Source organism: Prunus mume, linkage group LG3 (genome assembly GCF_029339155.1).
Source record: "Prunus mume cultivar Tortuosa linkage group LG3, ASM2933915v1, whole genome shotgun sequence".
NCBI lineage: Eukaryota > Viridiplantae > Streptophyta > Magnoliopsida > Rosales > Rosaceae > Prunus > Prunus mume.
The window spans coordinates 8864696-8888230 of record NC_142700.1 but is presented as its reverse complement, the minus strand read 5'-3'; the positions used below and the strand labels follow the sequence as shown (position 1 = coordinate 8888230).

The 23535-nt window shown below is 35.3% G+C and overlaps 2 protein-coding genes and 1 long non-coding RNA gene across 5 annotated transcripts; all 3 read right to left on the bottom strand.

Moving 5' to 3' along the window:
* Positions 1–210: 210 nt before the first annotated feature.
* LOC103325569 (uncharacterized) lies at positions 211–1991 on the bottom strand. Its single transcript, XR_016125449.1, has 3 exons — positions 711–1991; positions 527–587; positions 211–419 (listed from the first exon to the last, which is right to left on the bottom strand). It is a non-coding gene; the product is annotated as an uncharacterized LOC103325569 (long non-coding RNA).
* Positions 1992–4841: 2850 nt separating this feature from the next.
* Positions 4842–12243, bottom strand: LOC103325568 ((E,E)-alpha-farnesene synthase-like). Of its 3 annotated transcripts, none has more exons than XM_089049159.1 (7): positions 12081–12243; positions 11725–11983; positions 10958–11336; positions 10630–10848; positions 10399–10540; positions 10063–10314; positions 4842–5439 (listed from the first exon to the last, which is right to left on the bottom strand). In XM_089049159.1, the coding sequence occupies exons 1-7, from the start codon at positions 12189–12191 to the stop codon at positions 5137–5139; spliced, it is 1665 nt and encodes a 554-aa protein (XP_088905285.1). In that variant the 5' UTR covers positions 12192–12243; the 3' UTR covers positions 4842–5136. The 3 variants fall into 3 exon arrangements, with proteins under 3 accessions (XP_088905285.1, XP_088905286.1, XP_008225979.2); XM_089049160.1 differs by lacking the exon at positions 10063–10314 and adding an exon at positions 5571–5822; XM_008227757.2 differs by lacking the exon at positions 4842–5439 and adding an exon at positions 9219–9932.
* A 4377-nt stretch (positions 12244–16620) lies between these two features.
* Positions 16621–23208, bottom strand: LOC103325630 ((E,E)-alpha-farnesene synthase-like). The gene is made up of 9 exons (XM_089048671.1): positions 23069–23208; positions 22714–22972; positions 21966–22344; positions 21638–21856; positions 21407–21548; positions 21027–21278; positions 20630–20930; positions 17272–17519; positions 16621–17175 (listed from the first exon to the last, which is right to left on the bottom strand). The coding sequence occupies exons 2-9, from the start codon at positions 22919–22921 to the stop codon at positions 16873–16875; spliced, it is 2052 nt and encodes a 683-aa protein (XP_088904797.1). The 5' UTR covers positions 22922–22972; positions 23069–23208; the 3' UTR covers positions 16621–16872.
* Between the last annotated feature and the right edge of the window lie 327 nt (positions 23209–23535).

Below are 23535 nucleotides of genomic sequence, written 5' to 3'. Positions count from 1 at the left end.
CATGTGTTAACAAACTGTTGTCTATTAACTCTAAAGATGACGAATTTTTGTGAAAAAAATGTCATGTATTATCTGTAAAACTGACAGTGATTTTACTTTTTTTTTTCCCATGGTTCTGTAAAACGATTTTAACTAAAAAAAACAACCACAATGCTTTATGAGCAATAAATTCAGGTCTAAATCTGCTATTACCCACACCATACATATATGTACTCAAAAATTGTTTTTCATAAAACTTGAATAATCAATAGTAATTACATAGTTTACCAATCTTGATTCCTACTATATCCATACAAAATACCATATCCATAGCATTAACCTATACTTATAAATAGAGGAACTATATGTGGTTGCTCACAAATATTGCATGCCCATTCAATGCGAACTTCTGCTGGACCTTCAATGTCCGCACCATGGCACTGCAGATGCACATCAAAAACGAAAAAACAAATTAAACCATATAAGTTTGGAGAGAAACTGAAGAAAAAGTTAAAAACGTATAACAAACAAAACGTAGAATAATTACCTGGGTAGTGGAAGAACTGCACTAAACAAGAAGATCAATGAATAAAGAAAGACCCTTCTCTCTGATAAACAAAAGGAAAATTAAAAGATGAACATAAAAAATCACTTTGACAAAGAGAAAGCTATAGCTAGCTCCTAAATCGATGGTTGCTGCCACAAACTTGATTGGAAAGAGAGAAGTCAACCTGGCTGATTATCACTAACTCTCCAAGTCCAAACTGAATGTCGTGTCCTTGCCGCTCTTTTAATACATATTCTTCCCTGTAATCCCAAAGGCCAAAAAACATTAGCAGGAGTACAAATCACAATACAGTCACAACTAGCTCTAATTATCGAAAATCTAAAATTTCAATATGGAATTTGTAATGTCCTTTGTCCTTACTTAGCCAACTAAAACTATATGGTCATAAGATGATACCCCTCTTATTTTGATATCTCTGCTATAGGTATCAGATCATTTTGGATTTTCTTCTGAGAAAAGCTAATCTGAAAGTGAATACAGTCTAACCACATCAATTAAAATTATCAAATATATAAAAAGGGACTAACAACAAACAGTATCCAATCATAATGATTTTTTCCATGGATGACTGGGGAGACCTAGAATTCCGCGTTTGCCCTTACATACATAGGACAGCTGACCAGCCACTCTACCTTCTGCGTTGCTAGTTATAAGTAAACTCTCCCGGGTGCACTCCAACATGCATGCTAGATTGTCAACCAGGATATCCAAATAATCTATAGTTTCGAATCCATAAGGCTCCCACTCGTAGAGCAGCTCCCGCTTGTTACACTCATAGTTCTTCTCGCAGTTACTCTTGATCATTTTAATCATCGACATGAATTTTATGTCCCGAGATTCGAGCCTTTTTTTATTTTCCTGGACTTTCGTTTTAGCTTTCTTTTTCAGCACATAACGATTTGCATCCGTGGAGAAAACTTGGGTACTTTCGGTTCGTACGAGAAAAGGGAAGCATGGGGTTATTCCAGCTTGAATATTTTTTTGAGCTGCAACAATGAAATCACGGAGACCTTCTATTATTTCACCACGAGGTCTATATTTGACCTCAATGAACTGGCGGTCAGCTGGTGGAGGATAAATTTCTTCAAGGGGCTTTAGGACAGTAACCATAGATGACTTCAGTATTCTAAGATTTTCTAAGATTTGGTCATCCATTGGTAGAGTTATGGCAAGATTGTTGGTGATGATGAGAGATATGGCTCTGAAACAGCAGAAGGAGCAAGAAGACTGTGTAAGGTGGGAGGAAGGTTAAATTTCTTTTTTCTTTTTCTTGTTTGGTTTTTGGTCGAGAATCACCTCCAAAAATAAATAGAGCACGTAATGAAGGAAAACAAAAACAAAAAAGGAAAAAAGGGAAACTTGTATGGTCGAAGCCCATAAGGAGACAAGGGGAAATTTGGAAAGCTAGGTTATAAAAAGTAAGAAAAAGAAATAATATTAATAAAAGGGGAATGTAGGAGGAGATTTTGCGTGTGGAGAATCAGCTACCAAAATAAAAGGGGAGTGAAGCCTAGGGGACTTGCCTTTAGAGCATCTCTAGCACCAGACCCAAACTGGGAAAAGGCAGCCTTGGCGAGCCCAAGAGACCTCCAGCGCAGGAAATTCAGCCCGGGCAAGGTCACGGCTAATCTTGCTCTGGGCACCAAACCTCGGGTTCTGACGCAGCATGACGTCGCAGCTGATTTTTAAATTTTTTTTACTTTTGGACCCACCAGTCCACATTGCCCAATGATTACAAGCCATGTGGCTTCTTCTGGAGCCTCCGATCAAAAAATCTTGCACAATCCAACGGTTGTCCAATTTTTGGCTAAAAAAATTGAAAAAAATATCAAAATTTTTTTAAAAAAAATATCAAAAAATTCTGGAAATTTTTTCTATACATACCTACCAATCTTGTTCATTTTCCACACCAATTTAATTTCAAAATTTTATCCGAAAATGTTATCTTGATTTTTAGGTGAGGATTTTACGATAAATATTAACACTTGGGAAGTGAAAATCTTATCCGAAAAGCTTATCAAAATCAATGTTTTAAGTATAAAAAATAAAAAATAAATTTAAGTGAATAGTAATTGCCTTAGACTTAGCCCTCATGGGTGGAACTACAAATGGCAAGGCTGACACTATTCACGTGAATAGAGACAGCCTTTGCTTGCCCCCTTAGACTTAACCCTTGTGGGTGGAAGTGCTCTTACAAGTACCACATAGAATAAGAAGAATTAGACTCGCCGACATAAGGAAAAAGAAAGTATATATTGTGTGGTTTGTTAGGTATAAAAGCGTCTCCTCCTCCTCGTTGAGATAGAGAGACAGTCCAGAACCCTAAATCAAATCCGATCAGCTATCTCATAAAATAAAACCCCAGCAGAGCTCTCCTTTCCTTCCTTTGACTTTGATCGATGGCGGTCTTTGTTGCGGGCGATCTTCGTTTCTGTGAATATGGCGGTGGTATGGCCGATTGTGCGAATGACCGTGGGCAAGGTTACTCTGCGCTGTCGAAAGCAACGGTGGTGACATGACGAGCAACGCAGAGTATATAATATAGTAAATTTGGCTTACACCCTTTAAATTCAATTTGCCATACCTAAAACCCTTCACTTTTTGTTTCTATAAATAATACCCAATTTGTATAAGTAAAAACCCATGATTAGGATCCAACTCAGCAAGTTACCTAATTAAGTGTAAAATCTGATTTATTGTACTTTTCAGATTCCAAAAATACCCCCAACTAAGCCATTATTGCATTTTGTATATTAATGTAGGAATCAATATGGAAACAGTTTTTAATTGGATTGTATATAATGACAGATGTTGAATTTGGAAATATCTCCAAATGGTTGTAATAGATGTAGGAATTAATTTTGGAACATTTAAAAAAAAATTAACAATAAATTCAAATTTGGGTAATTGGTTTGTTTAATAAAATGTTTATGTTATTTTCTTTTTATGAATTATACATGACTAATAATCCACTTTATAATTGTTTATGAATAAAACTGTACATACTAATTATGTTGAAAAAATAATGTACCTATTTGTTTTATGAAAAATATAATTTACCTAGTATGAAAAGTGTACATAATTATCTATTCCAATATACCTACATTAATTTTAATGTACTTACAATTAGGATTTAGGTATTATATGTCATCCAATGTACCTACCATTTGAATAATATACCTACTACGAATAAAGTACCTATTATTTATCTAAATAATGTACCTATTTTCTACTATAAATAATATAGCCTTTTTTCTCTGAATAAAGTACCTATTATTTGTTTTATCAAACGTAATTTTTTTAAATGAACCTATTTTCTCTCTCCAAATAACTTACCAATTTTTTTCCTCTAATAATGTACCTATCTTTCCTCTTCAAATAATGTACCTATATTTTATATAAATTATTGTGTACCTATTTTTAATTATGAAAAATATACGCAATTACAAAGTAACTGACTTTTTTTTTTTGGGTAAATAATATACTTATATTTTATATGTATATATTTATATTATATTTTTCATAGGTACATTATTGGATATGTAATTTACATTTTTTTTTTTGGTTTGCAATTTTAGGGGGCGAGATGTGAGAGGGAATGACAACTAAAAGAAATGGGGTGATTGATATGCTATTAATAGGGAGTATATTAATTACAATTATGGCAGTTAATAAAATGCTTGAAATAAATTATAAATAAAATATGAAGTTTAGTGGCAACGATGTAAAAACATAGAAATACTACGACCTCTTATATCCTACTGGTCATTTAAATTTAAATTTGGGTTTTCAACGTAGTTATATAGATAGATGGGTTTGTGTCTAGGGGATATCAGTTGTATGGGCTTATATTGGAGTCTCTCTATATAACACTGGTGGTTGGGAGTTACGGCGCTTACTTTCGATTGACCAAGGATGAGGTTGATCGTAGGTTTCCTTGTATCATTGTCTACACACCAGACCCCGTGCCCGAAGAGGATACGATCTCCTTGGTAAGGAAGATGAAGGAGCAGTTGGATCTCCCAGTGTTAGCCATTGCTGACAGTAGTCCACGGTCAGTGAAGAATTTCTCTCTTTTCGTAGCAGGAGGATGCGACATAAAGCGGTTGGGACTCCGGCCTAGTGGGATTCCTCTTTTTCTGTTATTTTCTCTCTTCCCTTTCTTCTAAAGATGAGCGCGAATGTGAGTGTGTAATACAGAAATATTCACTCAGAAATATAGTGGAAGCTGTTGGGCGAATGATCACAAAGCAAGGCAGAGAGTGTTTGTAAAACAGAGAATTAGACAAACTGATTTTATTAACTTCTTCGATACAACAGCAGCCTGTAACATTGGCTATTTATAATTACATTTACACCTTTAAATAATAAGACACAACTTTTGATATCTAAAAAATACATCATCTCATATAGTCAACAGATACAACTCTTTATAAGAAACCTGTAAGAAAAGATACAACTAATAATTTTATTTTCTAAATTTAAACTGTAGATGATGCATTATTTTTAACAGAAGCTCACCTTACTGTGGATGTACTCTTACAGAATACTTATTAAACACTATTGATGACTCTCTAGATTCCAACTCTTCAAAGTGGTAAAGGCTCAACTAGCACAGACTGGATCAGCCGAGAGCCTTGTTCTTGATCACCAAATCCATCTCCAGCTTGGTAAAGGCTGTGCGCCATTCGCGCAATATTTGTGGCAATGTTGTTGATGAATGGTGAGAGAAAAGGCACATGCTGTGGGGTTCTCAAGCATGTCCCATTTATTTTCTTCCACGCATTGTCTATCATGCCCTTAATCTTCCTCTCGGCTATATCTTCAGAAGCATTCATCTCTTGCATGTAACATAGGATTGCTGAAGGAGCATCGCCTCTCTCTTGTTCAGCCTGTTAATCAATTCATTAATTAATCAAACTATGGAAGTAGGCTGTAAAAACTAATAAAAAAACTATAGCAATTTGGTTAGATTTCGCCGTGTTTCATCAAGAAGAAAAATGAATAAAGAAAGAAAAGTTACAGTGGAAGTTCCCAAATCATTGGTGAGCCGAACTATCAGAGATATGTTATGCACAAGATCTTCATTCTTGTGCAGAAAATCAGCAATCTCTTTGATTCCGTCACGATGGGTTGTGGAGAAAAATGTATGAACCAAAAGGACTGAAACTGATGATGAAATGCATCCATTGCTTAGGTACTCTTCAAGGGATGGTGTGTAGCTCCTGCTGTACCACTCTGCTTCTACTAATAATGCTTTACAGAAATCTGCCCACTAAGAGTCAAACAAATAATTTCAAGTTCAACCATATAATATATATGTAAAGGTATATAAAATTAAACAAAACAACAAACCGAAAAAGAAATAATAATAAAAAGGGGAAAAGGCCTAGCTCAAATGAAGGTAGGTAATTAGGTGGCTTGTACCGCTTTGCTCAAATGATGTAATGCTAGATTCCAACCACTCTCCTCCTCAATTTCATGAGCAAATTCACAAGTAGTGTTGTAGAGCACTTGGAAACAGGTCTTCATACACTCTGGAAGCTGCTCGGTTACCCCAACATCCCACCTAAATTTAAGGCAATTTTAATTTATGAGAATTTTAGACATTAATTATGAAACTAACCCCAATTTATTAATAATTTATTTTTTATTAATTGAAAATTCAGTTTTTTCAGATAAAACCAAAATCTGAAATTCGAATTAATTAAAACAGTTAACATAACTGTTGGATGAAGAGGTGTCAGACGTCTATATAATGACAATACGATCAAACCAGAAAGACACCTTTGAACTGCATCATCATTCTCACATTTTACACTTCCTGAGAGAATTCATACCACTGTTCGCCAGAAATCAAGCCACTGTGCTTAGGCTTAGATTTAAGATAGTTTAATCCTGGTGGACAGACTCCTATCGAACTACAAGCACAAGGGTAGAGGAGAAATACTGTCTAAAGGACACTGCAAATTTGCAGGACTCTATCTACAATTCAAGTCAGTATTCTACAATCTATATTATTGTTGTATTGATTCAATTATATCTATATAAAATATATTCATTGGTTTTTATTATTCTGTTATTTTGGTTTTATATTGATTGTTCTCCAACAATGTGTTTAGAGAAATGAATTTTGCTGGCGATCTTTGGCAAGCATGGGTCACCAGCTGGATTTGAGATTGCATACATTTGATATATTCTGCTGCTACTGAGAGAACGACTACAAACCCTAGAGAGGTTGGGACTCCTAATCCCTCATCAATGATATTTCTTAATGCACTTTGGTGTTACTCTGAGCATGCTTTGTAGCAATTTAAATTTTGGTCTTGGAAGTGCCTTAGTGAGATGTCTGCGATTTGCTCCTCTGTCTTGCAGTACTTGAGCTCAGCTTCTTTATTTGCTAAGACTTCTCGTAAGAAGTGATGCTTGATGGCAATATTCTTTGTCCTGCTGTGGAACACTGGATTTTTTGTCATGGCTATAGTAGACTTGTTGTCGCAAAGTATTTTTGTAGCTTCATTTAGGCACTCACCCATGTCTTCAAATATTCTTCTGAGCCAAATATCTTGTGTTACGACCCGATTCGAAAATAAAGAATATTCCCGAATCATGGTGTGAGACATACCATAGTCATAAGAATAAAATCCTACAACTATGATATGATGAGAAATAGAGCCCCAATTAATACAAATTTACTTAACAACACAAAATCAGAGTCGCAGTAGCTCGTAGTTCAATACACACTAATATTTTTATCAAACGGTTGACTACTTACAATTATTAAATACACAAATCAACAACAAAAGCGTAGTAGCTTGGTTGAAACCCGCTCCCTCAAACTTGGCCTTGAATCCTGCACAATCTATTAGGATATGAGCATTCTAATGCCCAATAGAGTACCATCAAACCCCTTAATATAACATCTCACATCGATCAACGGAGAGGGAGAGATGTGTCTTATATGTACATATCCACATTCATCTAGTGCGAGACCTTTTAGGAGCTCACTGGCTTCGGAGTCATGGGAACTCCGAAGTTAAGCGAGTTGGGGCTAGAGCAATCCCAGGATGCATGACCCACTAGGAAGTTGCTCGTGAGTTCCCAGAAACAAAATCATGAAGGCAGAGAGATAGGCCCAAAGAGGACAATATCGTGTTACGGTGGAGCTGATCCCAGGATGTGACAAAGGTCAACTATCACAGTTAATCAAAGTGTCATGCATCAAACAATACAAGATACAGAAATTATGCAATCATACCAGATAAATAAATTTACATATGCGGTGATGTCATGAACTCACTCCCTTCTAATCTCACTAATTCATACCTTAGGGCAACAAGCCTAGATGTCCCATACCATTCATTTTACCACTGCTGCTCCGAATACCCTAAAATATGAACTAGCGTCCATCCATTCCTTAATCCAGTTTTCTTTTGTTTATGAATTTCTCAACTTTCACTTTTCATTAAAGGCCTGCTCCAATCACCTCAATATATTCAAGCCCTGCTCCCGTCAATTTAATGTATTCCGTATTTTTACTCATATATATCTAAGGCTTTCTCCCACCCCTTAGATATACCTCAAACGGCACACACAACCCAAATATCATTGTATTTATGATGCATATGTAATGCAGCGCAAGCATCATTTATCTGTGTGGAATAATAATACAAATAATAACAATAATATTTCAAGTTTCATCACATGAATATAATACTCACCCAACATAAAAAATAATATCCATGGAGAAACATCAATAATAATATTCACATACATAACATCAAATAATATTTATCGACCAAATCAACAATAATATTCATATTTATTATATTATATATAAACACCAAGATTAAAAGTGGCATAGCCCTATCACCGGGAAATCAGGAAACCCTACCTCTTGTCCAGCTAGCTTAACCTTGTCTGGAGTCATCCTTGAAAGTACGCAGGTAGAATACCTAATTAAGATAATTTACTTATTAAAATTCAAGGGTAAAAAAGAAACACATTTGAGTGTCCTATTGGCGCACATAGACCTAAAGCCCCATAATACACTTGACAAGTTGTTCGACCCTATTGTTACTCCCTTAACCTCACGTCCAAGCAAGCATAGAACCAAATGTCAAGGAAAAACCAGTCTATTCCCCTCCTATAATAGTTCTACTCTTTAGGATGTTTAAAATCAGGTGGTTCAGCTCTAGACTCATTAAGAAAATTTAAAACATCAATGAATGATAAAATGAATGATGAGGAAGAGAATAAATTCATGATTGAAGAGCCTTAGGCTAGGTGAGTCATCAATTTAGAAGATAGTGATGATACAATGAATAGGGATGAAGAGAATAAATTCATTATTGAAAAATCTTAGGCTAGGTGAGTCATCAATTTAGAATAGGTGACTCATCGTTTCATAAATGGTAGATTTGAAAGCTTGAGGCAAAGGGGGAAGAATGGTATATTCAACTTTTTCAATAGATTCTCAGTGTACTTTTTCTGGCATATAAAAATTCCATCTTCTTGATTTATCTCAATGCCCAAAAAGTAGTGCATCAACCCAAAGTCACTCATCTCGAATCTTTTCAAAATCTCTTCTCAAAGTTTGTAGTTTAACCACACATACCTTGGCATTGCCTTGAAATAAAGTGATTTTATTTATTTAAAAAAAAATATTGGATTTTAAGAAGAACAATAGAGTCATTTTATTTATTCAACAATAAGATGGATAAAAGTCTTAGCTATTTGTAGCTATTGGCTAGATAGGCTATTAGCCTTTATTATTAGCTTGATTACAAGCTTGATTACATAAGCGGGCTGCATGCATATTTATAAAGTTGGTAAACCGACCATCTAAGTTGGCAAATAAATAGTCAAGTCGGTTGTGCACAGTAACCGACCTTCTAAAGTGTTTTCAGCCACTAGTTTTCCAACAATTCTAGAATATTTAGTCACAAACACTAGATAATTATTAAGATGGTTTTAGTATGACTCAACAAACTTTAACTTAGTAATTTTCTAAATTATTCTAGAAATTCTGCTAGCTTGTAGATTTCTCCACCAAATTTGCGTTATTTTTCAACACAACTCTTCAAAGTGGTAAAGGCTCGACTAGCACAGAATGGATCAGCCGAGAGCCTTGTTCTTGATCACCAAATCCATCTCCAGCTTGGTAAAGGCTGTGCGCCATTCGCGCAATATTTGTGGCAATGTTGTTGATGAATGGTGAGAGAAAAGGCACTTGTTGTGTGGTTCTCGAGCATGTCCCATTTATTTTCTTCCACGCATTGTCTATCATGCCCTTAATCTTTTCCTCCGCAGTATCTTGAGAAGCATTCATCTCTCGCATATAACATAGGATTGCTGAAGGAGCATCGCCTCTCTCTTGTTCAGCCTGTTAATCAATTCATTAATTAATTAAACTATGGAAGTAGGCTGTAAAAACTAATAAAACACTATAGCAATTTGGTTAGATTTTGCCGTGTTTCATTAAGAAGAAAAATTAATAAAGAAAGAAAAGTTACAGTGGAAGTTCCCAAATCATTGGTGAGCCGAACTATCAGAGATATGTTATGCACAAGATCTTCATTCTTGTGCAGAAAATCAGCAATCTCTTTGATTCCATCACGATGGGTTGTGGAGAAAAATGTATGAACCATCAGGACTGAAACTGATGATGAAATGCATCCATTACTGATGTACTCTTCAAGGGATGGTGTGTAGCTCCTGCTGTACCACTCTGCCTCTACTAATAATGCTTTACAGAAATCTGCCCACTAAGAGTCAAACAAATAATTTCAAGTTCAGCAAAACAACAAAGCAAAACAAAAGAAAAGGAAAAGGCCTAGCTAGGCTAGTACCGCTTTGCTCAAATGAGGTAATGCTAGATTCCAACCACTCTCCTCCTCAATTTCATGAGCAAATTCACAAGTAGTGTTGTAGAGCACTTGGAAACAGGTCTTCATACACTCTGGAAGCTGCTCGGTTACCCCAACATCCCACCTAAATTTAAAGCAATTTTAATTTATGAGAATTTTAGACATTAATTATGAAACTAACCACAATTTAATACTGCTGCAATGCAAAGGTACCTATCGACGGCGTTGGTGAAGATCTTTAGTTCTTCCAATGAGCCATAAATGTCATAAACGTCGTCTATTATCAGAATCAAGTTGATGACTTTACTAAGCAAAATTCTAAAAGATGTGTAGCCAGGATGGAAATTTAATCCTACAGCAAACATGAAGCACTCGACCGGTCTATCTCTTGCAAACTTCAAGTGTTCTTTCAGGCCCAGATTGTTCCACCACCTTTAATGACACATCGATCAGAACCCAAAGAAACAAGTTACCAAACTTTCAACATAATATTATTTCATTTTCCAAAAAGAAGATAAACGATTTGTTCGCTATTACTTACATGGATACTTCCCTTAGATCTTTTTGCAGTGCTGCTTGAACCATGTTAAAGTTGAGTTTAGCCAATTCAAGTAATAAAACGGTGTTGGCGTGATTGTCTTTCTCATAGGCGTGTATGTGCGATTTGACATTAAACCACCCTACTCTTCGATGTGATGAAAGCTCCAAAGCATGGACCACTTGCCTGGCAAGGTTATTGTCCAGATTCCAGACTTTGGAACCTCTGAGAGCTACCATAGAGGAAGCTTTCGCCTCATCTAAGATCCTTTCGCCTTCAAAAGCCAGGTTTGAGGCCTCCAAAAGTTCAAGCATGCCTTTGACATCCCAAAAATTGCTTTCCTTTAATGCACCCTTCTCATCCATGAAGCCACCGAAAACATCTACACGTACGTAGAGATATTGGTTTTCACCCCATACATTAATATTAAGGCAATTTGAAAAGTTAAATAACATGAAATAAGATAGTGTTATGGGAGTTGTTTACAAATGCGCACATGCAAACATATGATTGCTGACCACTTCTCTAATATAGATGAATCCCACGTACATTAATAGAGATGGTCAACAAAGTAGTCAATAAATAAAATAAAGAACAGGACCCACAATTGTAGTGTTTTGGAGCAATTGCTCTCCCATGAAAATAGTTCTAGGTTCAAGTCATAACATACGTGTGTGAATTTAGTATATTATGATCCGTCTCAATAAAAATGTCCTAAAAACAAAATAAATAAATAAGATACAAATAACATTGTTGTACGTTATATTTACCTTGCGATACTTTATAGCCATGCTGCCTGAGGATCTTAAAGTGCAACGCAGTAGCATAAAGGTTCTCTATTATGCATGGGTTGCTAATTTCTACAGTGTCTAGGGCTTCCTTGATTTCCTTTTCAAAGTGGTTCGTGAGGCCTAGTTTTCCAATTCTGTCAATTAGCTCCAATTGAGCTATCAAATCTTCAGTTTCAACAAACATCATATTCTTCACATCTTTTATTAGATTCTCAGACTGCCTTGTATAATCATCTCCCTGCACACTCAGTTAATTAATGTGTCATTATTCTAGTAAAAATCTAGTAAAATTATTAATTTCTCTAGAAAAATTAATTAGGATAAAGAGAACTCACAACATATTTGCTGTTCAGAGATTCAAAGAAATCACCCTTCCAAATATTTGGCTTGTAATTGGCAGAACGTCTTTGGTGCTCATCAGCTTGAAAGTTTGTTTTAGAACCCATAATGGACACTTGGTGTTCGTAAATTGTAAGAGTTTTGTTTGTAAATTGTATGGTTTTCCTGGCATTGTCTAGTTTCTTTGATGGGGTTTATATAGGCAAAGATACAACTGAGAAAATTCAAAACTAATTTGTACATGCATTGAGTAATGCATTTTTGGTATTTAACACATGTTTTATGTTTCATCGTACGACAAAGAAATGAAACACATCTTTCATGCACAGTGGCGGGTCAAGAATTAATTGCGGCTTGGTGGTGGCAGTTAACAATCTTTGTACATGTGGTACGTATTTGGTGCGGGAGACTATCAGTGCCAGCCTTGAGGGTGGGCAAGGAGGGCGATGGCCATGGGCCTGCATTTGTAGGGCCCCAAATTATATACGTTATATATGTATCAAGTTGAAGAATATGATTTTAGATGAGAATAATTTCAATATTTTGGCATTTGGAGGCCCCAAATCTAATTACAAGTGTTTCTGAAGATTTCAAATGAAAATTATGCAATATACGAACATCAATTGCATGTATTTAAGTATTTAATTGCCAAAAAGTATTTAATTACTAAAAGTAACAATCAATGGAAGAAAGCTAGGGTCTTTAAATTCTTTTATTTATCCAAAAATTCTTGTTAGTAGATTATTTAGTAAGGAAATATGAAAGAATGCAAATTATTTGTATCCGCATTCTTGTTTATTTTCAGATTGGAGCAATGATTATATGACCAATATTGGAGCCGTGTTTATTTATCCAAATTGTATTTACTTACATAAATTTTTTTTTCTATTATTTTATTATATTCAAGAGAACGAAAGAAAAATAAACCTCATTTTCATTTCTAATCTAGGACCACCCAAAAGTCGGGGCCGCTATTCTTGCGTACAATTTTGGAGCAACTGATAATTATTGCATGCAAAAGAGTAGTACACGAGATAGCTTTCATTGTGTGAAAAATGTGTTCGTAATTGACACGCGTTTCATGCATTCAGTGGCTTTGGTTGTTGGCAACAGTCTTATTTTTGGGTATATTCTGTTTTGAGGTTCCTATGTCAAGGATATCACTGTCATTTGGCCCAAAAACCATTGGGCTCTAAGGGGTACAACAAACAACCCAAATTAGCCATGTGCAAAGGCCATTAAGAGCCCAAAAAATATAAATACCCAATTTTGAAAGGGTGTTGATTTTCTCACTCTTATTTTGTTCACTTACACTCATTTCGTTTATTTTCCAGACAAGATGGTAGCACAGAATTGGATATGACTCACTCACTAGTACTCATATATAACTAGCTATCTTAATGAATTATTACTAGCTAGCTAGGTATCTTCTTGCTTATTCTGTTTGCTATGCTCAATTCTTTTCTGGATTCAATTCATGATAAAGCATATTGTTTGTTAATTTCTCTTTTATTTTTCTTTCTGGATTTGGGTTTGATTTGATTCATTTATTTGTAGCTTGTAAAAAAAACTCCATTAAAGAAATATGACGAGTCTTAATTTGAGGACCTAAAGCATAACTAGTACCATAATCACAAATACATGAAATTTCTTGACTGATAGTTGCTTGTTTACAAATATAAAAAGACTTACTTTTCCTCATCAACAACAATTGGTATTTCTTAAATTAGTTGAGTGGCCTCATCATTCTGTTGGAGAGTTTGGAAGCTTTGCAATGATGTGCTTTATGGAAGGGAAGCTGGTGGGCTTACTGAGGTTTTTGAATGGACTATGGAGCATTTCAAAATTCACAATGCTCGCACCAACAGTGCCACATTTTATTAGGTGGATTAAACCTCCCTCTTCTTTATTGTTATTGAATTGTGATGGAGCTCTTGGAAAAGAAGGTTGTGATAGAGGGGTTCGTGGTGTCTTAAGGGACTCTGAGGGTAACTTTGTTTTGGGGGTTTGCATATAAGGGACCAGCAGGTTTGGATGTGCTGGCTACTGAATGTGTTGCTATACACACTAGTTTGATGAAGGCTGCAGAGTTGGGAATGTCTAGTTTTTGGTAGCGTCGGATTCGCAAGAAGTGGCGGCTCATTTGAAGAAGGAATTAGGTGAGATATGGAGTACTTTGGGAAATATAGTGGACAAAATTAGAAGGCTTATGGTGCTGTTACCTGTTGGTGATGTTAGATTTCATCCGCGATTGGGAATCGTGTAGCCCATTCTATGGCGCAGTTTGGTTTGAGGGAACAGCATCCATTTTTCTGGGATGGTTTATCTCATGAATGGTTAGTCTCACTTTTGGTAACAAACATGGAGGGTGGGTAGTTTTTTTTGTTGTTTTTTGTTGCTTTCGGATCGATTCTGTGGTATTTTTTTTTCTTGATTGAATTTCCTCCATTGGGGGTTTTTATGGCAAGGTTTTAACCAAGTCACTTGTTTTGCATCCTGTTTATTTGCAAATTGTACTTTTGTTGGTTGGAATGAAAGTTTCTTATATAAAAAATAAAAAATAAAAAAAAACCCTGAAGAAGATCTAACCCAACATCACTCGATCATATGGACTAAAACAAAAATTCTTCCAAAAATGGCTTAACAAGATGATGCCTATGGACTCCAACACTTCAAAACTTTGGGCAGCAGTATGAAATGGTCGTGCCCGTTTCGAAAGTCGCCCCAAACTTAGGAGTTGTATTTTGTAATTAGCTCCCAAAATAAACAGATTTACGTAATGAATAGGAGGGAAAAAAAGGGAAACTTGTATAATCGAAGCCTATAAGTTGGGAAAAGGGAAAATTTGAAAGCTGCTAGCTTATAACAAGAATGAAAAAAATATATATATATTATAATAAAGAGTGCTGCTATTTTACTCACTAGTACTCATATATAGCGAGCTACCTTAATTATTACTACTTGGTATATCTTCTTAATTATTTTGTTTGCCATGCTCAATATATTATTTGTTTTTCTTTTCTGGATTAAATTCGTGATGATGATGATGCATATTGTTTTTTAATTTTTCTTTTATTTTTCTTTCTGGATTTGGGTTTGATTTGATGCATTTATATTTAATCAATCGAGACTTCAATTCAGATAGGAAATTTTTCTGCTATCACTATATGATTCCTGAATTTTGAATGGAATGTGTTTCGAGAGATGAATTTTGCTGGAGATCATTTGGCAAGCATAGGTCACCGGCTGGATTTGTGATTGCATACATTTGATATATTATGCTACTGAGAGAACGAATACAAACCCTAGAGAGGTTGGGACTCCTAATCCCTCATCAATGATATTTCTTAATACACATTTGTGTTACTCCGAGCATGCTTCGTAGCAGTTCAAATTTTGGTCTTGGAAGTGCCTTAGTGAAGTTTTCTATGATTTGCCCCTCTATCTTGCAGTACTTGAGCTCAACTTCTTTATTTGTTGTGACTTCTCGTAAGAAGTGATGCTTGATGGCCATATTCTTTGTTCTGTTGTGGAACACTAGATTTTTTGCCATGGCTATAGCAGACTTGTTGTCACAAAATATTTTTGCAGCTTCATTTAGGCACTCACCCATGTCTTCAAATATTCTTCTGAGCCAAATAGCTTGGCATGTTAACCTTGTTGCTGCTACGTACTCGGCTTTTGCTTATGATTGAGAACACATGCATAACTGGATTAGCTTACTATTGATGATAGGGCAAAAGGAACAGAGGCACCAAACTTAGTAAAGTAAAGGGGGTTCATCTCTCTAAAACAGAAACACAATAGGAGACTCATAACCTGATGTGTTTTTCATGTCATCCACTGATCCAGCCCAATCATTGTATGTGTAGCCAAATATTCTTGGATCTGTAGTGGACTTATACCATATGCCGTAGTCAATTGTGCCCTGCAAGTATCTTAATATTCTCTTTGCTGCTCCATAGTGTATTTGGCTTGGAGTAGCAAGAGACTTTTGTAAACTGATCCATCTTCCTTTCTTAATTTCTCATTGGTGATAAGTGGAGTAGCCAATCTTGCACCCATACATCTTGAATGGTGATAAGTGGAGTAGCCAGTCTTGCACCTATACATCTTGAACTTTTTTAATAGATTCGCAGTGTACTTTTTCTAGCATATGAAGATTCCATCTTCTTGCACTACAAAAAAAAGTGGCAACAATTACCATTATTTGATGACTTTTGGGACTAAAGCCTTTAGTTACCCCCACATTAGTAACCAAATAATGGTAACTGTTGTCACTTTTTTTTGTAGTGTTGATTTGTCCCAATGCCCAAAAAGTAGTGCATCAACCTAAGGTCACTCATCTCGAATGTTTCAAAATCTCTTCTCAAAGTTGTAGTTTAACCACACGTACCTTGACATTGCCTTGAAATAGAGTGATTTTATTTATTAAAAAATATATATATACTGTTGGGTTTTAAAAAGAACAATAGAGTGATTTTATTTATTCAACAATAGGATGGATACAAGTCTTAGCTATTTGTAGCTATTGGCTAGATAGGCTATTAGCCTTTATTATTAGCTTGATTATATAAGTGGGATGCAAGCATATTTATAGAGTTCGTAAACCGACCATCTGAGTCCAATAATTCTAGAATTATCTAGTCACAAACACTAGATAATTATTATGATGGTTCTAGTATGACTCAACAAACTTTAACTTAGTAATTTTCTAAATTATTCTAGAAAATTCTGCTAGCTTGTAGATTTCTCCACCAAATTTGCGTTATTTTTCAACACAACTCTTCAAAGTGGTAAAGGCTCAACTAGCACAGAATGGATCAGCCGAGAGCCTTGTTCTTGATCACCAAATCCATCTCCAGCTTGGTAAAGGCTGTGCGCCATTTGCGCAATATTTGTGGCAATGTTGTTGATGCATGGTGAGAGAAAAGGCACTTGTTGTGTGGTTCTAGAGCATGTCCCATTTATTTTCTTCCACGCATTGTCTATCATGCCCTTAATCTTTTCCTCAGCAGTATCTTGAGAAGCATTCATCTCTCGCATATAACATAGGATTGCTGAAGGAGCATCGCCTCTCTCTTGTTCAGCCTGTTAATCAATTCATTAATTAATTAAACTATGGCAATTTGGTTAGATTTCCCCGTCTTTCATTAAGAAGAAAAATTAATAAAGAGAGAAAGTTACAGTGGAAGTTCCCAAATCATTGGTGAGCCGAACTATCAGAGATATGTTATGCACAAGATCTTCATTCTTGTGCAGAAAATCAACAATCTCCTTGATTCCGTCATGATGGGTTGTGGAGAAAAATGTATGAACCAAAAGGACTGAAACTGATGATGAAATGCATCCATTACTTAGGTACTCTTCAAAGGATGGTGCGTAGCCCCTGCTGTACCACTCTGCCTCTACTAATAATGCTTTACAGAAATCTGCTCACTAAGAGTCAAACAAATAATTTCAAGTTCAACCATATAATATATATGTAAAGGTATATAAAATTAAACAAAACAACAAACCGAAAAACAAACAAGGTAAATTATTTTCCAATATACCTGTAAATGTGTATAGGTACATTATTTGGAATAGATAATTATGTACACTTTTCATACTAGGTAAATTATGTTTTTCATAAAACAAACAAGTAATAGGTACATTATTTTTTCAACATAATTAGTATGTACAGTTTTATTCATAAACAATTATAAAGTGGATTATTAGTCATGTATAATTCATAAAAAGAAAATAACATAAACATTTTATTAAACAAACCGATTACCTAAATTTGAATTTATTGTTAAATTTTTTTAAAATGTTTCAAAATTAATTCCTACATCCATTACAACCATTGGGAGATCTTTCCAAATTCAACATCTGTCATTATATACAATCCAATTAAAAACTGTTTTCATATTGATTCCTACATTAATATACAAAATGCAATGATGGCTTAGTTGAGGGTATTCTTGGAATTTGAAAAGTACAATAAATCAGATTTTATGCTTAATTAGGTAGCTTGCTGAGTTGGATCATAGTCATGGGTTTTTACTTATACAAATTGGTATTATTTATAGGAACAAAAAGTGAAGGGTTTTAGGTATAGCAAATTGAATTTGAAGGGTGTAAGCCAAATTTACTAAAAAATATACAATTGTTGATTTTGGGTGTGTTTCTATGTTTAAATAGTGTTTGGGTTTTTTTATAAATACATATCTAGGATTGGGTTTATTTATAAATTTGTATTTAATTTAATGATCAAATGATATCGGATTCAAGTGATTTTTTTTGTAGAGATGATCTTTGAATGAATATCTACAAAATAGATTATTTGGATTAGTGAAATACAATGTAGAGTGAGCCACAATGCAGAGTGAGCCCTACAAGGGTGTCCCTCAAATAAGCTTTATATATATTCATACATGAACTTTTCTGCATACTAAACCGAAACCGAAAACTCATGAACCTTTCTATATCTACTTCTTGTTTGCCTTGCCTAGGACTAGGAGAGTTAATTGTACAAAAGACACTGCGCAACTAGCAAAGCATGCAGGGGATAAAACCATATAGCTTCTATTTGTCATCCAACGGACTGCAGGCCTAGTTGATCTACAGATTAACATAAAATCCCACGTCAATAACAAGTAAGCAAACCAAATTTAACAAGTTGCAGTGTCACATCACATGCATATAGTTCAATATTCATTGAGCTTCGAAGGTAGGAGAAGGCCTTAGGCCTATTGACATTTGAGTCTGAAATTGATTAGAGAAAGAGTCAAAGTTCATAAGTGACTTCCGAATTATCCCAATAGAAAACTCTCCGACTGCGTCTACCTCTCATTTGACAAAGATATGCCTAATATAATCTTCTTTCCCATCTATCTACAGCCACATGCACTCTTCCTAACTTGACTCGACTAATTAAAAATCACTGATGAAGCAAAGAAATACTGTAACAAACTAGTTTCAATTCTACACCACTCTTTCCAATTAGTCCAACTTTCATACTGCATGCGAGAAACTTGTTGTGCACTCGTACTTACTTGCACGAATAATTTTTTATTTTCTTTCGGCCCTTTAATGTGATGTTCCCTACGCCTGTTTTCAACCTTAGGCAAAGTTGCAGAACATTCTCAATAAGACAGAGCTAAAGTAATGTGTCAAAAGCAGCTTCAGCAACGCCAGTGGCAAGTCTTGACAATACAAAACAAAAACTTTATGGCAGGAGCAAACACCAAGGAAGACAAATGCGTTTTGTGTTCAAAGTTCATGTGTCACCAATTACCTGCGGCACCATGCCGTTCAGGTAGGAACTGGTTCTAGTATCTTTGATCAGGGCTCCATGGCTTTCAATCTTTGGCCAGCCGTTGTTTACTTATTGAGCACAGGAAGTGCATTAGCATGTAATGCCTAAAAAAAAAATTAACATAAAGATATGAATATAGTATGTTGAACAAAAAGATACGAGTGTAGTATAACCAAATGAAATTATTAGATTACTTCGAATGTTTTATTTCAATCAGATGGGAAATTGTTAATCACATGGTTGAGGTGCCTTCACCTCTTTACTTTTATACATAGTGCACGTAATTTTGGCCAAGTTATGTGACCTGTGATAGTCATGGAAACATTGCAGCAGAGAGGCTCTTACTTACCCTAGGCCTTCAGCTTCACATGTTTTTCTGACTAAATATAGGAAAACTAGGGTCCAGTATCAGATCTGAAAACAGTTTTTCATTTTGGAAACTCAAATTCCTTTTTCGAAAACTAAGGTCTAGTAGCAGGAAGTTGAATAAATCATACAGGAGAATCATGTACTAAATAACGTCTTTTGATTAGGTTGATTGTCTCTTCCTACCTCCAAAATAATTAGTTGTAAAACACTTCGATTATATAACAGATGCTTGTATTACCCTAAATAATCTCAAATTTAAGAATATGTTGAAAGCGAGGCTATACTCTTAAAATATTCTAATTCATTGAAAGAGTCTAGCCGAGCGGCTATACTCTTAAAATATACAAAAATATTGAAAGAGTATAGCCACGCGGCAGCTATACGTTTCAAATATTTTAAAATATTCCTTCTTTATGTATTTGAAGTTATAATAAAAGAAAATAGGAAAAATAATTAATAATTTTGGTTTTAAGAAGAACAATAAAGTGATTTTATTTATTCAACAATAGGATGGATACAAGTCTTAGCTATTTGTAGCTATTGGCTAGATAGGCTATTAGCCTTTATTATTAGCTTGATTACATAAGTGGGCTATGCATGCATATTTATAGAGTTGGTAAACCGACCATCTAAGTCAGGCAAATAACTAGTCAAGTCGGTTGTAAACAGTAACCGACTTTCTAAAGCTTTTTCAGCCACTAGTTGTCCAATAATTCTAGAATTATTTAGTCACAAACACTAGATAATTATTATGATGGTTCTAGTATACGACTCAACAAACTTTAACTTAGTAATTTTCTAAATTATTCTAGAAATTCTGCTAGCTTGTAGATTTCTCCACCAAATTTGCGTTATTTTTCAACACAACTCTTCAAAGTGGTAAAGGCTCAACTAGCACAGAATGGATCAGCCGAGAGCCTTGTTCTTGATCACCAAATCCATCTCCAGCTTGGTAAAGGCTGTGCGCCATTCGCGCAATATTTGTGGCAATGTTGTTGATGAATGGTGAGAGAAAAGGCACTTGTTGTGTGGTTCTCGAGCATGTCCCATTTATTTTCTTCCACGCATTGTCTATCATGCCCTTAATCTTCGCCTCAGCTGTATTTTCAGAAGCATTCATCTCTCGCATGTAACATAGGATTGCTGAAGGAGCATCGCCTCTCTCTTGTTCAGCCTGTTAATCAATTCATTAATTAATTAAACTATGGCAATTTGGTTAGATTTCCCCGTCTTTCATTAAGAAGAAAAATTAATAAAGAGAGAAAGTTACAGCGGAAGTTCCCAAATCATTGGTGAGCCGAACTATCAGAGATATGTTATGCACAAGATCTTCATTCTTGTGCAGAAAATCAGCAATCCCTTTGATTCTGTCACGATGAGTTGTGGAGAAAAATGTATGAACCAAAAGGACTGAAACTGATGATGAAATGCATCCATTGCTTAGGTACTCTTCAAGGGATGGTGTGTAGCTCCTGCTGTACCACTCTGCTTCTACTAATAATGCTTTACAGAAATCTGCCCACTAAGAGTCAAACAAATAATTTCAAGTTCAACCATATAATATATATGTAAAGGTATATAAAATTAAACAAAACAACAAACCGAAAAAAACGAAAAAAAAAAGGGGAAAAGGCCTAGCTAGGCTTGTACCGCTTTGCTCAAATGAGGTAATGCTAGATTCCAACCACTCTCCTCCTCAATTTCATGAGCAAATTCACAAGTAGTGTTGTAGAGCACTTGGAAACAGGTCTTCATACACTCTGGAAGCTGCTCGGTTACCCTAACATCCCACCTAAATTTAAGGCAATTTTAATTTATGAGAAATTTAGACATTAATTATGAAACTAACCCTAATTTAATACTGCTGCAATGCAAAGGTACCTATCGACGGCGTTGGTGAAGATCTTTAGTTCTTCCAATGAGCCATAAATGTCATAAACGTCGTCTATTATCAGAATCAAGTTGATGACTTTACTAAGCAAAATTCTAAAAGATGTGTAGCCAGGTTGGAAATTTAATCCTACAGCAAACATGAAGCACTCGACCGGTCTATCTCTTGCAAACTTCAAGTGTTCTTTGAGGTCCAGATTGTTCCACCACCTTTAATGACACATCGATCAGAACCCGAAGCAACAAGTTACCAATTTTTCAACATAATATTATTTCACTTTCCAAAAAGAAGATAAACGATTTGTTCGCTTTTACTTACATGGATACTTCCCTTAGATCTTTTTGCAGTGCTGCTTGAACCATGTTAAAGTTGAGTTTAGCCAATTCAAGTAATAAAATGGTGTTGGCGTGATTGTCTTTCTCATAGGCTTGTATGTGCGATTTGACATTAAACCACCCTACTCTTCGATGTGATGAAAGCTCCAAAGCATGGACCACTTGCCTGGCAAGGTTATTGTCCAGATTCCAGACTTTGGAACCTCTGAGAGCTACCATAGAGGAAGCTTTCGCCTCATCTAAGATCCTTTCGCCTTCAAAAGCCAGGTTTGAGGCCTCCAAAAGTTCAAGCATGCCTTTGACATCCCAAAAATTGCTTTCCTTTAATGCACCCTTCTCATCCATGAAGCCACCAAAAACATCTACACATACGTAGAGATATGTGTTTTCACCCCATACATTCATATTAAGGCAATTTGAAAAGTTAAATAACATGAAAGAAGATAGTGTAATGGGAGTTGTTTACAAATACGTACATGCAAACGTATGATTGTTGACCACTTCTCTAATATAAGTGAGTTCCGCGTACAAAGTAGTCAATAAATAAAGTAAAATAAAGGACCCACAATTGTCGTGTTTTAGAGCAATTGCTCTCCCATAAAAAGGTTCTAGGTTCGAGTCCTAGCATACGTGTGTGAGTTTAGTATGTTATGGTCCATCTCAATATAAAATATCCTAAAAACTACATAAATAAATAAGATACAAATAACATTATTGTGCGTTATATTTACCTTTCGATACTTTATAGCCATGCTGCCTGAGGATCTTAAAGTGCAACGCAGTAGCATAAAGGTTCTCTGTTATGCATGGGTTGCTATTTTCAACAGTGTCTAGGGCTTCCTTGATTTCCTTTTCAAAGTGGTTCGTGAGGCCTAGTTTTCCAATGCTGTCAATCAGCTCCAACTGAGCTATCAAATCTTTAGTTTCAACAAACATCATATTCTTCACATCTTTTATTAGATTCTTAGACTGCCTTGAATAATCATCTCCCTGCACACTTGGTTAATTAATGTGTCATTCTTTTGGTAAAAATCTAATAAAATTATTAATTATAAAGAAAAGTTAATTATGACAAAGAGAACTCACAACGTATTTGCTGTTCAGAGATTCAAGGAAACCATCCTTCCAAATATTTGGCTTGTAATTGGCAGAGCGTCTTTGGTGCTCATCAGCTTGAAAGTTGTTTTAGAATCCATAATAGAAACTTGGTGTTTGTAAATTGTATGGTTTTCTTGGCATTGCCCGTTATCTTTGGAGGGGCTTATATAGGCAAAGATGTGTTTAATTTTCACATACTGTTCATCTAGCCTCACTCCACGTGAAAATTGAGAAAATTCAAAACTCAACTAATTTGTACATGCATTGAGTAATGCCTTTGTGGTATCTGACACATGTTTGATGTATCATCGTGTGACAAAGAAATGAACACATCTTTTATGCATGCAGTGGCGGGTCAAGAATATACTGTGGCTTCGTCGGTGGCAGGCAACAATCTTTGTACTTGTGGTTCGTATTTGGTGTGGGATACTAATGTCGGATAAAATTTTTAGAGC

Excerpts from the sequence above, each read along its gene's own strand:
- LOC103325568 (XM_089049159.1), bottom strand. The coding sequence starts at position 12,191 with ATGGGTTCTAAAACAAACTTTCAAGCTGATGAGCACCAAAGACGTTCT. Across the intron at positions 11,984-12,080 it reads CTCTGAACAGCAAATATGTT|GGAGATGATTATACAAGGCA; the intron begins GTGAGTTCTCTT and ends CTGAGTGTGCAG. Across the intron at positions 10,541-10,629 it reads TTCACCAACGCCGTCGATAG|GTGGGATGTTGGGGTAACCG; the intron begins GTACCTTTGCAT and ends CTTTAAATTTAG.
- LOC103325630 (XM_089048671.1), bottom strand. The coding sequence starts at position 22,921 with ATGATGTTTGTTGAAACTAAAGATTTGATAGCTCAGTTGGAGCTGATT. Across the intron at positions 21,279-21,406 it reads TACCTCATTTGAGCAAAGCG|TGGGCAGATTTCTGTAAAGC; the intron begins GTACAAGCCTAG and ends TTTGACTCTTAG. Across the intron at positions 20,931-21,026 it reads ATGATTTGGGAACTTCCGCT|GCTGAACAAGAGAGAGGCGA; the intron begins GTAACTTTCTCT and ends ATTGATTAACAG.